The 11,280-nt window shown below is 53.8% G+C and overlaps 3 protein-coding genes and 3 non-coding genes across 9 annotated transcripts; 5 read left to right on the plus strand and 1 right to left on the minus strand.

Moving 5' to 3' along the window:
* Window positions 1–71: 71 nt before the first annotated feature.
* Rpl7a (ribosomal protein L7a) lies at window positions 72–2,913 on the plus strand. The gene is made up of 8 exons (XM_027942302.2): window positions 72–148; window positions 523–643; window positions 917–1,066; window positions 1,230–1,370; window positions 1,556–1,635; window positions 1,912–2,042; window positions 2,499–2,568; window positions 2,729–2,913. Exons 1-8 carry the CDS (start codon window positions 146–148, stop codon window positions 2,831–2,833), a joined length of 801 nt encoding a protein of 266 aa, XP_027798103.1. The 5' UTR covers window positions 72–145; the 3' UTR covers window positions 2,834–2,913.
* Window positions 772–845, plus strand: LOC114101095 (small nucleolar RNA SNORD24). Its single transcript, XR_003584228.1, has one exon. It is a non-coding gene; the product is annotated as a small nucleolar RNA SNORD24 (small nucleolar RNA).
* LOC114101087 (small nucleolar RNA SNORD36) lies at window positions 1,415–1,487 on the plus strand. Its single transcript, XR_003584221.1, has one exon. It is a non-coding gene; the product is annotated as a small nucleolar RNA SNORD36 (small nucleolar RNA).
* LOC114101094 (small nucleolar RNA SNORD36) lies at window positions 2,354–2,420 on the plus strand. Its single transcript, XR_003584223.1, has one exon. It is a non-coding gene; the product is annotated as a small nucleolar RNA SNORD36 (small nucleolar RNA).
* A 157-nt stretch (window positions 2,914–3,070) lies between the features above and the next one.
* Window positions 3,071–7,434, minus strand: Surf1 (SURF1 cytochrome c oxidase assembly factor). 4 transcript variants are annotated; one of them, XM_027942321.3, is made up of 8 exons: window positions 7,232–7,429; window positions 6,099–6,232; window positions 5,935–6,017; window positions 5,030–5,221; window positions 3,884–3,956; window positions 3,644–3,806; window positions 3,334–3,419; window positions 3,071–3,261 (listed from the first exon to the last, which is right to left on the minus strand). In XM_027942321.3, exons 1-8 carry the CDS (start codon window positions 7,404–7,406, stop codon window positions 3,223–3,225), a joined length of 945 nt encoding a protein of 314 aa, XP_027798122.2. In that variant the 5' UTR covers window positions 7,407–7,429; the 3' UTR covers window positions 3,071–3,222. The 4 variants fall into 4 exon arrangements, with proteins under 4 accessions (XP_027798122.2, XP_027798112.2, XP_071457226.1 ...); XM_027942311.3 differs by having other exon boundaries at window positions 3,338–3,419; window positions 7,232–7,427; XM_071601125.1 differs by lacking the exon at window positions 3,644–3,806 and having other exon boundaries at window positions 7,232–7,434.
* A 49-nt stretch (window positions 7,435–7,483) lies between these two features.
* Surf2 (surfeit 2) lies at window positions 7,484–11,133 on the plus strand. Its single transcript, XM_027942290.2, has 6 exons — window positions 7,484–7,600; window positions 7,686–7,840; window positions 8,214–8,317; window positions 10,056–10,238; window positions 10,411–10,577; window positions 11,009–11,133. The coding sequence occupies exons 1-6, from the start codon at window positions 7,523–7,525 to the stop codon at window positions 11,090–11,092; spliced, it is 771 nt and encodes a 256-aa protein (XP_027798091.1). The 5' UTR covers window positions 7,484–7,522; the 3' UTR covers window positions 11,093–11,133.
* Window positions 11,134–11,280: the final 147 nt, after the last annotated feature.

Below are 11,280 nucleotides of genomic sequence, written 5' to 3' on the forward strand. Positions count from 1 at the left end.
TCCCCCCCCAACACACGGTAGGCTTTAAGGAGTCCTGTCGCTTTAAGTTCGAAATCCCGCGAACGCGCCGGCTATCGCGATATCCGAGGCCGCTTACTTATTACCCACAATCCCGTCTTCTTTCTCTCTCCTCCTGCCTACCAAGATGGTGAGTCGTGGTGCAACGTCTGGCCCCGGATCTGGGTCCGGGTTTCATCCGCCGTCATCCGCTTCGGGACACGGCAGCGCGGGTCCGCGGCTCCGCTCGGCGCTAGTGGATCCCTACTGGAGCCCTACTGGGCTTGGCACAGAGGAGTTGGGCCAGCGGGGAGCATAGCGCCGCAGTGCGGGACTTGGGCGGGCCGAGGCTTAGGCGGCTACGGTTGCTGCCTCGGACTCCGCCTCCGAGCCACGCCGCGGAGCAGCCCGACCGTGCGGGTGCCCCGGGCCGATGCGCACGTGGGGGAACGGGGGCGCGAGCAGTGCCGTGTGGGCCTGGGGGCGCGAGAGCGGCGCCGACTAACTGGCTCTTCCCCTGCGCAGCCGAAGGGAAAGAAGGCCAAGGGCAAGAAGGTGGCCCCGGCCCCCGCCGTGGTCAAGAAGCAGGAGGCTAAGAAGGTAGTGAACCCGCTCTTCGAGAAGAGGCCGAAGAACTTCGGCATCGGTGAGCGCAGACGGCCCCGAGGGTGGGGCCCCCGCCGCCCCCAGGGAGCGGGCTGGCCAGCCGTGTGGTGCTGGGGGAGCTCCCGCTGTAGAGGGAAGGGGTGCTGTCTCCGGTCCGAGGCGTGTGCGTGCAGATGATGTGAAAGAATATTTGCTATCTGAGAGATGGTGATGACATTTAGACCACCAAGATCGCTGATGCACAGCACCCAGACCCGAGGCGGAAACCTGACACCAGTCAGCCTTACTGAAAGTGTTGCCCTTTACTTCCCAGGACAGGACATCCAGCCCAAAAGGGACCTTACCCGCTTTGTAAAATGGCCCCGCTACATCCGGCTGCAGCGGCAAAGGGCTATTCTCTATAAGCGGCTGAAAGTGCCTCCTGCGATTAACCAGTTCACCCAGGCCTTGGACCGCCAAACAGGTGGGACTCTGGGATGTACCAGCGTCACTCCCAACAAGGAGCTGGCCTAACTGAAAAGATGTGACATGTGGCTCTAGAGTTTTTTCTACTCGGTTCTTATGTAGTACCATCATTAAGGCATTTATGTTGTGTTACTGAGCCTAACTGAAGAATGCTTTCCCAGCCACCCAGCTGCTTAAGCTTGCCCACAAGTACAGACCTGAGACCAAGCAGGAAAAGAAGCAGAGGCTGTTGGCCCGGGCTGAGAAGAAGGCTGCTGGCAAAGGGGATGTTCCCACAAAGAGACCACCTGTCCTTCGAGCAGGTGAATGGGCCTTTCTGTAGAGGGGGCAAAAAGTGGGGTAGGCTGTGCTATGATGCATCAGTTTCACCCGAAATCACTGTGAGGGTTGAAATCCGAGCTTTTTAACACTGAGTCACAGCTCATTACAATTGTTTTCTGTCACCAGAGCCATGTCTGACTGCTCACAGAGTGTTTGCGTTTTGCAGGGGTCAATACTGTCACCACCTTGGTGGAGAACAAGAAGGCTCAGCTGGTAGTGATCGCACATGATGTGGATCCCATCGAGGTGGGTTGGGCATATTTTTAAACACTGATTACTGAAACCAGGGTGGAACAGACTTAATGATGAGTCTGGCATAATAAGACCAAAGTGGGTGACAAGGATAGTCCCCTTAATTGAGGACAGCACTGACAAGTGATCCAGATCATGCCTGGCTCTTGCAATGAGGCAAGCCTTTTGCTGAATTAGACCTTGAAGTGCATATACTTGAGCAATGGCCAACCTAGATCTCTTGAGGGACTGCTTTGGTCAAAACACTTTCCAGCCAGTGCTTTCTTCCAGCTGGTTGTCTTCCTGCCTGCCCTGTGTCGCAAGATGGGAGTCCCTTACTGCATCATCAAGGGGAAGGCTAGGCTGGGACGTCTGGTTCACAGGAAGACATGCACCACTGTTGCCTTCACACAGGTTAACTCGTAAGTGTGTAGCCCCAATCCCCAGTCCATTTGCTCCCTTAAGACATTTTGAGACCAATGTTTGCCTGGCGAGGTGGCGCACGCCTGTAATCCCAGCAGCTCGCGAGGCTGAGGCAGGAGGATCATGAATTCAAAGTCTGCCTCAGCAATGGTGAGGTGCTAAGTGACTCAAGTGAGACCCTGTCTAAATAAAATACAAAATAGGGCTTAAGGTGTGGCTCAGTGATAGTGTCCCTGAGTTCAATCCCCAGTAACCCTCTTCCATTAAAAAGACCAATGTTCTAGCTTAATGAACATACATATTTCACCTTTTGCCTATGATGGTTAAGAATTTCTTCACCTGAATGAATCGTGTGGTCATGTTATATCTGAGGCAAAAGGGCTTATTTGGAACTAAAAATGGAATTTCCTAAAAGGTAACTAAAACTGAAAGCCCACCTTTTCTCCCCCACCCAGGGAAGACAAAGGAGCTCTGGCTAAGTTGGTGGAAGCTATCAGAACCAACTACAATGACAGATATGATGAGGTAAGAAACTACCCAAGTACTCTTCTTGGGTGAATCGAGCTTTCAAGGGACTGGCTGACTCAACTCTGTGTGCTTGAAATGACCAAGGCAAACCAAAACTCCCAAGTGTTAATCCTTGGGAGATGGCAGGCCAAGCTGACTGCTTCTCTTTTCATTTCAGATCCGTCGCCACTGGGGAGGCAACGTCCTGGGTCCAAAATCTGTGGCTCGCATTGCCAAGCTGGAAAAGGCAAAGGCTAAAGAACTCGCCACTAAACTGGGATAAATGTATGCTGTTGCATTTCTGTACATAAAAATAATAAATTGTCCTTCATCCAGTGTCTTGGACTGAAGGCAATAAATGTGTTTCAGGCAGTAGCAAGGGCATGCCCCGTAACATGAGAGCTTTAGAAACTCTTTGTGTAACTTGCATGAAAAGGCTGTATATAGCAGTAAAATGCTCAGAAACCAAGCCAGGGTTTTGTGATTGACCAGTCACTGTCTTATTTAAGGTAGCAATGAATGTGAGTCTATAAAGCATTTATTTATACTGATAATACATGATCCAGTAAAATCAAGTCTCTTGAAATGCCATCTATGCAGGGACCTTCTGATTATTTAGGGACCATTCTGTACTGACTTCTTCACATGCCAGGTGTCCGGCGCAGGAATTTCTTAAACCACAGGTATGATGTAGCTGCACATAGTCCATACCTTAGGTTGAAAGAAAATTAAGCTGTTAGGCTGTGAAGTGCACTAAAAAGAGGGGACCAGGGGCAGTACAACTGACCAGGTAATGATGTACTGCATGTGTTCATTCCGCAGAGTGACTCTGGTTTGCCCTCCGATGGGTCCTCCAGGGACTGTGCTCTCTGCAAAGACAGTGGGCCCCTGTCCTCACCTCTGCTGCTGCTTCCCAACAGCTAGCTGCCTTGGCACAGCCATCCTCAGGTTGTTACTTGACCCATAACCCATCGCCCTTCAAGTGTTTCTTGGTGTCTTGCCCCACCCCTTAACACATACCCTAGAATACAGCACAGCTGGGCCAAGAAAAGGCAGGGATACTTATTCTGGGGGAGGGCTGGTTTCAACATACGGAAGTCGGCATCAATAAAAATAGGGTCTGCGCCTGTGACCCTAGCCATGGCCTCCAGGTCCCGGTAATGCCAATGGTTCCTTTCTGGATTATTCTCGGGAACAAAGGGCTTCCTGGTTTCTGTAAGCCTCACCATCCCGACTAGGTCCACTTCTCCCTCAACCTAAAAAGGAAGATGAGGTTCCTCTTCACAGAGGCTTGCAACAGGGAAATGACCAAAGACCCATATCCATCCCTTACCTGGCCTTTCTGCCGAGTTTCAGGATTCACTTTCTTCCTTGGGACAAACCCTCGGTTTACCAGAATAGTGACTCTAGGGTAATAAAAAGCACTTTCAAACACAGAAAAGTTTTTGCATAGAATTGTCGCTTGGGCACCTACAGCATAGCTTTAGGACCAAGGAAGAATCCTGCATGTCTTTTGGGGGGTTTTGTAGTACTGGGGATCTGGTTGAGGACTATCCATAGAGTTACACTCCAGCAACCCCTTGTGCCCCTTCCTTGTGGGGTGGGTGATAACCAGGGATTGAACTCTGGCATTTGACCACTGAGCCACATCCCCAGCCCTATTGTGTATTATACAATCCAGAGTCTCAGTGAGGTGCTTAGTGCCTCGCCTTGCTGAGACTGGCTTTGGTCCTGGGATAACAAATCTGGCCCTAGTGCCTTTCTTGATGGGAAAATCTCCCCTCCACCAACCACCACTCTCTAGCCCTATTTGCAGTTTGTGGTGCACAGCCTGCTCTGTTGCTTTCCTTCCTCGTGCTCCACTCCAGCAGTATGCAACTGGTGACCCACATTACCATGGCCAGAGCTCAGGGACCATCTCTCCCGCTGCAGCCCCCTCCTAACCAGGGTGGCCACTGAAGCAGCCCTGGCACACAACCTGCTGGTCACGCAGCTTTTGGGCACCACCCCAGAACTGGAACATGGACTGAACAGGAGCCCCAGGTATCTTAACGTGCACTCCTCTTTTTCTGGAAGTTCGTCCCATTTGCTACCTCGAGTGTTAACCTTCCCCGCCTCAGCTCCCACTAAGCATTTGGGGGATTTTAACTGCCCTTCCTGTTGTGCTATCCTACACCACAGTGTGTTGGCTGCTGTTTGATTCTGCAGAGCTCATCTCGACGACAACCTCCCCTTCCGAGCTTAACATACAGAACCTATTCAGTAATAAAATGAATTGACTAAGGATGTTCGTATTCTGACATGGCTTATTTCACATCAGAATAAGGGATTTCAAACTTAGCAGGGCACTGACACTTTCTGAGCATCTAGGATTTCAAGGTCTTACCAAGAGTGGGGGGCTGGAAGGACATGGTGATGAAAACTGATCTGCTCTGACTGCACCCACCAGGCCAGTCAGCACCCCACATGGCCTACTCACCCCAGGTCGGTGCAGAGGAAGGGGGTGACTACATAGGCCCCACTCTCAGTTGAGGAGGAGATCCGACCAGCTTCCCGGGCCTCCCGGGCAGGATCCACCATGGTCCGGGGCATCATGTACAGCTCTTTGGAGTGATCAAAGCGCCCCCTGACCTTAACTGGTCTATACTCCAGATTTTGCAGTTCTATTGGGCTACAGAAAGGGGAAGAGAGCTGTAGTCAAGGTTTCGCATAAAAATAAATCCTCTTAGAGTGGGTTGCAAACTACCACCCCACCAGGGCCAGACAGTGAAGACTGCCTGGTCTTGCCCTCTACAGGGCCAGGTCCTCAGTTCTAGCCCTTTGGTGCCATGTGAGAATGTGAATCTGTGCCACCAGAGTAAAAGTTTTTACAAGAAGATAAAAGTGTTAATTCCTGTGTGAATATTTTATGTAAAATTAATAAAATATGATGTGGGACCCATGTCATCTGCAAGTCAAATACAGCACACTGTATCCACTTCAAATTCAACTTTGCTGCATATATCCATCTCTCCAGGAGAGTGTTTTAAAATGATGGGGAAAGGGCAGTAGAATCCTTCAGGCACTTTTCAAAATACTATCCTCATGGTGAGGCCTACATTATTCAACTAAGAATCATTGCTAAAGGCGGCTGGCTGTCAGCACTGTGGGGAATCCCTCAAGTCCTAAAAAATAGTGAAACCCAGCATCAAAAATAAGACTTTTCTATGTCTGGTGGCCTCAGATGGCTTCACAGGGATGGTCTATTGTTAACAGCAAGCCAAGCAGTACAGCTGATTTTGAGAACTCCTGTCTGAGGTCAGGGAAGTGATTGATAGCACAGGAAGGAGAAGTCTGAGCCCCACAGCTGATCTCAGTGATCACCCCATGGGCTGTCACACTCACTCTGCTGGCAGAGGGACGGGATCAGCCATAACTCTAGACTCTAATTCTGCAATCAATTTCAGCTTCCATTTCCGACGCTGGACCTACAGAAAGAGGGCATAAGCCAAGCAGATGGCAGCACCGTCAAAGGCTCAGGGCCATTCTAACTAGATGCCAGTCTTTACCTGCCAAGTCCCCAGGCCAAAGGCAGTCACAGGGATGAGAAGCAGAAACCACTGGAGAAAGGAGTCATCTTCCGTTTTTGTGGCAGGTGCTTCTGCCATAGAACTGCCACACCTGCTCGGCCCCCAGGCCACCCCTGGAGGGAGTTTTACAACACTGGCATGGGGTCAAAGCCTTAAAACAAATAGATCTGAGGCAGCCAATTCTTCAAGACTCCCAGTACCACCAGGAGGCGTGGCACAGGAGTAAACAAACTGCTGTAAGAAGCCAACAAGCAGCACCTTGTCCAGTCCAGCTCCTAACCCACAGCACACACTTGAGATGTCTGTTGACCAAATAAACGTGGTCTAGGGATCGATACTGGTTCTGCCACCAATTGTGACCATGTAACCATCCCACGTTTTAAAGGAGGGAACCAAGGAGTGCTCTACCACTAAGCTACATCTCTTGTCCTTTTTATTCATTTATATATTTTTTAGTTAATTATTTACTGGTACTGGGGATTGAACTCAGGGGGCACTCGACCACTGAGCCACATCCCCAGCCCTATTTTGTATTTTAGAGACAGGGTCTCACTGAGTTACTTAGTGCCTCACTTTTGCTGAGGCTGGCTTTGAACTCGCGATCCTCCTACCTCCGCCTCCGGAGCAGCTGGGATTACAGGCGTGAGCCACTGCGCCTGGCTCATTTATACTTTTATTTTGAAGCAGTTTCCTTAAATTGCTGAGGCTGGCCTCGAACTTACAATCTTCGCTGGGATCACACGTGTGCGCCGCTGCACCCAGCTTACCTAGTGCCTTTATATTCAGTATTGTGTTAGGACATATTCTGTGGCACTAACTTGCACTAGTCACATTAGTTCAAAATGTATTTAAAAGGCAGTTAATAAGCAGCTTGGCCAGGCGCTGTTGGCTTTGTGCTACAAAGAGAAACGCGGCATAATCTTAGGACAGTTGTTCACAGTGCGTCCTAGCTGCGTTTCGCCTGCACTGCCCATCATAAATCTAAAGACGGAACTACGTGCACGGAAGGCAAGGTGCTTGAAGGTAAGCCTTCAAGCTGGGAGACCGTGGAAGCCCGAGGTGCTGTCCGCGCCGCCCGCAGCCCCGTTGCAGCCCACCGCGCCCCTGCTCACCCGCGCGCGAGGCGACTGCGACGCGCGTCCAGGCAGCGCGGGCCGGGGCCTGCGGGAATAGCACGCTCGGAACGGCGAGGCTTCGCGCCCACCCCGCGCGGCCCTCCGCGCCCGTGCGACCCGGCCCCACGCACACCGCGCGCAGCCCCAGCCACCGCGCCGCTGCCGCCGCCATCGCTCAAGCCGCCGCGGGCGCTTCCGGATCGGGAGCGTCTGCTTCCGGGGCGGCAGCGATCGCTTCCGGAGCGTCTCCACGTTCTCGCCCAAGTGGTGCCTGCTGCCTTTCCGGCCATGGGCGAGCCGTCTGCAGATGTGCGAGCTTTCCTGCTTCAGCACCCAAGCCTGCGGCTGCTGCCCGGCACAGACAGGGTCCGCGGGGAAGGAGGTACTGGGGGAAGGAGGGAGGGCCGGCGCGAAGGGAGCCCATCTCGCTGATTCCGCAGCCCACCCGCAGGTGCGCTGCGCCCTGACGGGCCACGAGCTGCCCTGCCGCCTGCCCGAGCTGCAGGTCTACACCCGCGGCAAGAAGTACCAGCGTCTGGCGCGCGCTCCCGCGGACTTCGACTACGCCGAGTTCGAGCCGCACGTCGTTCCTAGCAGCAAGCACCCGTAGGTGGCGGCCCAGAGCTCGCGCGCGCGGCCCCCGACGGGGCTGACCCGGCAGCCCTGCCCTTTCCGTGCGGGAAACCTAGATGCTGCTGCACTGTGTGATTGAGACAGTCGTCACGGGAGGGTCCCGCTTTCGCTTCCGCTCCGGGAGCACCTTACCAGGCAGTCTCCAGCTGCACCCCGCGCTGGAGCAGGGGTGCAGCCGGGCCTCTCTCTGCTCTGCGCTGGAGCAGGCTGCTGGGCCTCCCTCTGGTGAAAGAAGAGGTCACAGTCAGTGGGTTAGCGGCAGTTCCTGTATGTGGCCACAGTGGAGCAGCGTGGGTCTCAGTCTTTACTGTGAACTGCCCCCGCAAATTTTTCTTCTTGCCCATAGGCACCAGTTGTTCTGCAAACTCACCCTGCGCCACATCAACAAGTCCCCTGCGCACGTGCTGAGGCATACCCAAGGCCAGAGGTACCAGAGAGCCCTAAGGAGATGTAAGTCACCAGGTGTTTGCAGCACAAGCTCAGTCTTTGGATGCGTGCCTGCCTCCCCTGGGACAGAGTGCTCCTTCTGGGCAGAAGCAGTGCTGTCAGTCACCTTTCAGTGATCCTTAGGTGAGGCTCCTGCCTGGTCCTGGCACAGTGAGGAGAGGGACAGTGGCCCCTGATCTCATGGACTCCCAGGGTAGACCTATGCAAAGCCAGGAGGAGGCTAGGGAAAAAATTCAGAGTATGTGAAGAAAAATACTGAGGCCTGACGGCCCTCTGGGTTACTTTCCCAGCTGAGGCTGGATCAGTGTTCCAGGCACAGCTCCAGAGTTGGCAGAGGCACTGGGAGGCTCTGATGGCCTCAGACCAGTGTGTGAGTAGGTTAGGCCACAGAGTCTTGGTGCCTTGGTCAGTATGGGAAGCTGGCACTAGTACCGGCAGTTGTGTGACCTGCAAAAATAGAGGGGCATGAGGTGACTGTAGCAAGCTGGTGAAGAGGATGGTGGCTTGGAGAAAGAAAAGGTATGGACCAGCCTCCTCTGTTTGGGGGACAGAGCCAGGTTAGGGAAGTGAGGGCACAAGAGGAAATCACAGCATCCTTAAGGCAGGAAATGTCTAAGCACTAGATTTCCCCAGGGGCTGGAGAGCTCCTTTGCCTGTTTTGAATTCAGGGTGGCTTAAGGAAGGAGGGTGCCAGCCCTGGAGCTGGAGGTACTCACCTGGCCAGGGATTGCTGGCTTGAGCACCAGGGAGCCCCAGAGAGGAGGTCAAGGTAAGGGAACAAAAGTAGCCACAGGGTTTGATAGTCTAGAGGATTCTGGCAATCTTGATTAGGGCAGCTGAGGCTTGATGGGGGTAGAGCCAGGCTGGAGTGCTGTAGGGCAGGAGACAGGTGCAGGTGGGCCTCTGAAGCATGGCTGTAGAGCAGCGAGGGGGACGAGGTTTCAGGGGACCACGCCACCTCTTTCATGCTGGGGGTGGAATGGGAAGTTGAGGAAGCAGAGCCCACAAGTTTCTTGGAGCAGGCACTTTATAGAAGCCAGGCCCAGAGAGGCCGCCAGCCAGGTCCTGGACTTTGTCTAGTCAGCTGTGCTAGCTACTGGGATGTGGGGGTTCCTGTGAGAGCAAGTGGTTGAAGGGATGGATGATGGAGCTGAGATGGGACTAGGATACAATGCAGCCACTTCAGGGCAGTCGTTTTGGAACCTGACCTGAGGCACTTGGGAGGAGATGCCACAGGCAGGTGCTCATGGTGATAAGGCCACTGTGGCCACAGGAAATGGTAGCAGAGAGGACGTAGAGAAAGAGCTCTGGAGATGGCAGAAGCAAGCAGTGACGTTGCAGGCAGGGGACAGTGGGTGCTTGGTCCTCTCCATACACAGGATCAGTTGGGGCAATCCCTGAACAGGGTTCATCCACAGGACCTCATCCTATCACCTAAGCTGGCCCAGGGCAGCAAGGGCCAGGTCCTTCAGGCCCCACCAGGGTGGGGCCCATGTGATACCAAGAGGGAGGACTTTAGTGCTGGTAATAGACTAGGTTGCTGCTGTGGCAGCCTCACTGGGGCTCACCTTGGGCCTGCAGGATAAGTGCCAAGGCCTGTTAGACCTGTACAACCTTCTAGTCTTTGGGCCACTCCTCCTCCACACCTGGTCAGGCCTGAGCTGGGGTACACATGGGTTAGCCTTGTGCCCAGAGGACTGGGGCTGGGGAGGGTACCCGAGTAAGCTGGCTTGTGTCCCAGATGAGGACTGTCAGAAGCAAGGTGTGGAATATGTCCCTGCCTGCCTGCTGCACAAGAAGAGGAGGGTGGAAAGCCAGGTGGACCGGAACCAGCCACCGGGCCTGAGAGAAGCCTTCTGGGAGCCTCTTTCCAGTGATGAGAGTGGAGCCCTGAGTGATGACAGCATGACAGACCTGTATCCACGTAAGTGGCACAGCCGTCCTTCACTCTGGCCTTGCAGCTCCATGACTTCCTGGCTCATTCCCCCCACCCCAAGTAGGCATCCTCCATGATCCTGGCCACCGCTCCCACCCTCACCCCCTAGAAGGTAGAGCTCCATTTGCAGTGGGCTCAGCCAAGTGCCTGTCCATCCCAGCGGAGCTCTTCACCAGAAAGGACCCAGGAGGACCTGAGGACCTGGATGGTGCTGATGCCTTTCTGACTGACCAAGAGAATGAGGAGCTGAAATCCCCAAGAATGAAGGGCACAGGGGACAGAAGAGAAGCTAAAGTGGACTTGAAGCAGGTCCATAAGCGCAGAAAGGTAAGCCGTTACTTCTGGCTGCACTGCCAGTTTGTGCCAGAAGCAGCTTTCTCTAGTTGTGGTTTTGGTTTGTTTGAAATCTCAAGCTAATAATGTTATAAATGGGAGCCAGAGCCACTCTGGGGGGCAGGAGGGAGGGCAGCTGGCCCTCAGCCTGAATCTCTGGAAGTTCTGCCCATGTGCTGCAGCACAGAAACCTGGGAGAAGGGGCTCAGCTTTCACGTGCCCCTTCTTCTGCTATGAGGCAAGAGCCACAAGGGTGGAACTGCATGTGCTTCCCTTTCCCTGGCTCCATGCAGTGCTGCCTGACCATCAGTATAGGGCAACCAATGCAGAAAGGCTGGCTGCTCAGGCTAGTGGGGGCCAGGGTGGTACGGAGCCTCCCTGGGGGATCAGAAGCATCCATAACCAAATGCTCTGCTGTACCACAGAAGCACCTGCACTCACTGACGAAGAAGCTCAAGAACCATCACCACAAGCGCAAGAGCTTTGGCTCCTTCAAGCAGTCGGGTTAATAAAGGTTGTGGGGACAGCTTTTGGTGTCCTTGGAACTCTAGGTCTAGTCTCCAGCATCTTCCCTCCATTCATCCTGGTCTCCTGGCTTTGCTACCCCTGAAGCAGGGCTGAGGAACCTGCTCAGCACTGGGTGGGGTCCCATAGCCAGGAGGCAGCAGGGACTCTGAGGGCAACTGCTCCCTGAGTG

This window comes from Marmota flaviventris, chromosome 13, assembly GCF_047511675.1.
Source record: "Marmota flaviventris isolate mMarFla1 chromosome 13, mMarFla1.hap1, whole genome shotgun sequence".
NCBI classification, from domain to species: domain Eukaryota; kingdom Metazoa; phylum Chordata; class Mammalia; order Rodentia; family Sciuridae; genus Marmota; species Marmota flaviventris.

Coding starts and splice junctions, on each gene's coding strand:
- Surf1 (XM_027942311.3), bottom strand. CDS start 7,406: ATGGCGGCGGCAGCGGCGCGGTGGCTGGGGCTGCGCGCGGTGTGCGTG. Junction 6,018..6,098: donor TTGGCCTGGGGACTTGGCAG/GTAAAGACTGGC, acceptor CTCTTTCTGTAG/GTCCAGCGTCGGAAATGGAA. Junction 5,222..5,934: donor CCCGTCCCTCTGCCAGCAGA/GTGAGTGTGACA, acceptor CCCTTTCTGTAG/CCCAATAGAACTGCAAAATC.
- Surf2 (XM_027942290.2), top strand. CDS start 7,523: ATGGGCGAGCCGTCTGCAGATGTGCGAGCTTTCCTGCTTCAGCACCCA. Junction 7,601..7,685: donor TGCTGCCCGGCACAGACAGG/GTCCGCGGGGAA, acceptor GCCCACCCGCAG/GTGCGCTGCGCCCTGACGGG. Junction 10,239..10,410: donor CATGACAGACCTGTATCCAC/GTAAGTGGCACA, acceptor TGTCCATCCCAG/CGGAGCTCTTCACCAGAAAG.
- Rpl7a (XM_027942302.2), top strand. Junction 644..916: donor GCCGAAGAACTTCGGCATCG/GTGAGCGCAGAC, acceptor TTTACTTCCCAG/GACAGGACATCCAGCCCAAA. Junction 1,067..1,229: donor GGCCTTGGACCGCCAAACAG/GTGGGACTCTGG, acceptor ATGCTTTCCCAG/CCACCCAGCTGCTTAAGCTT.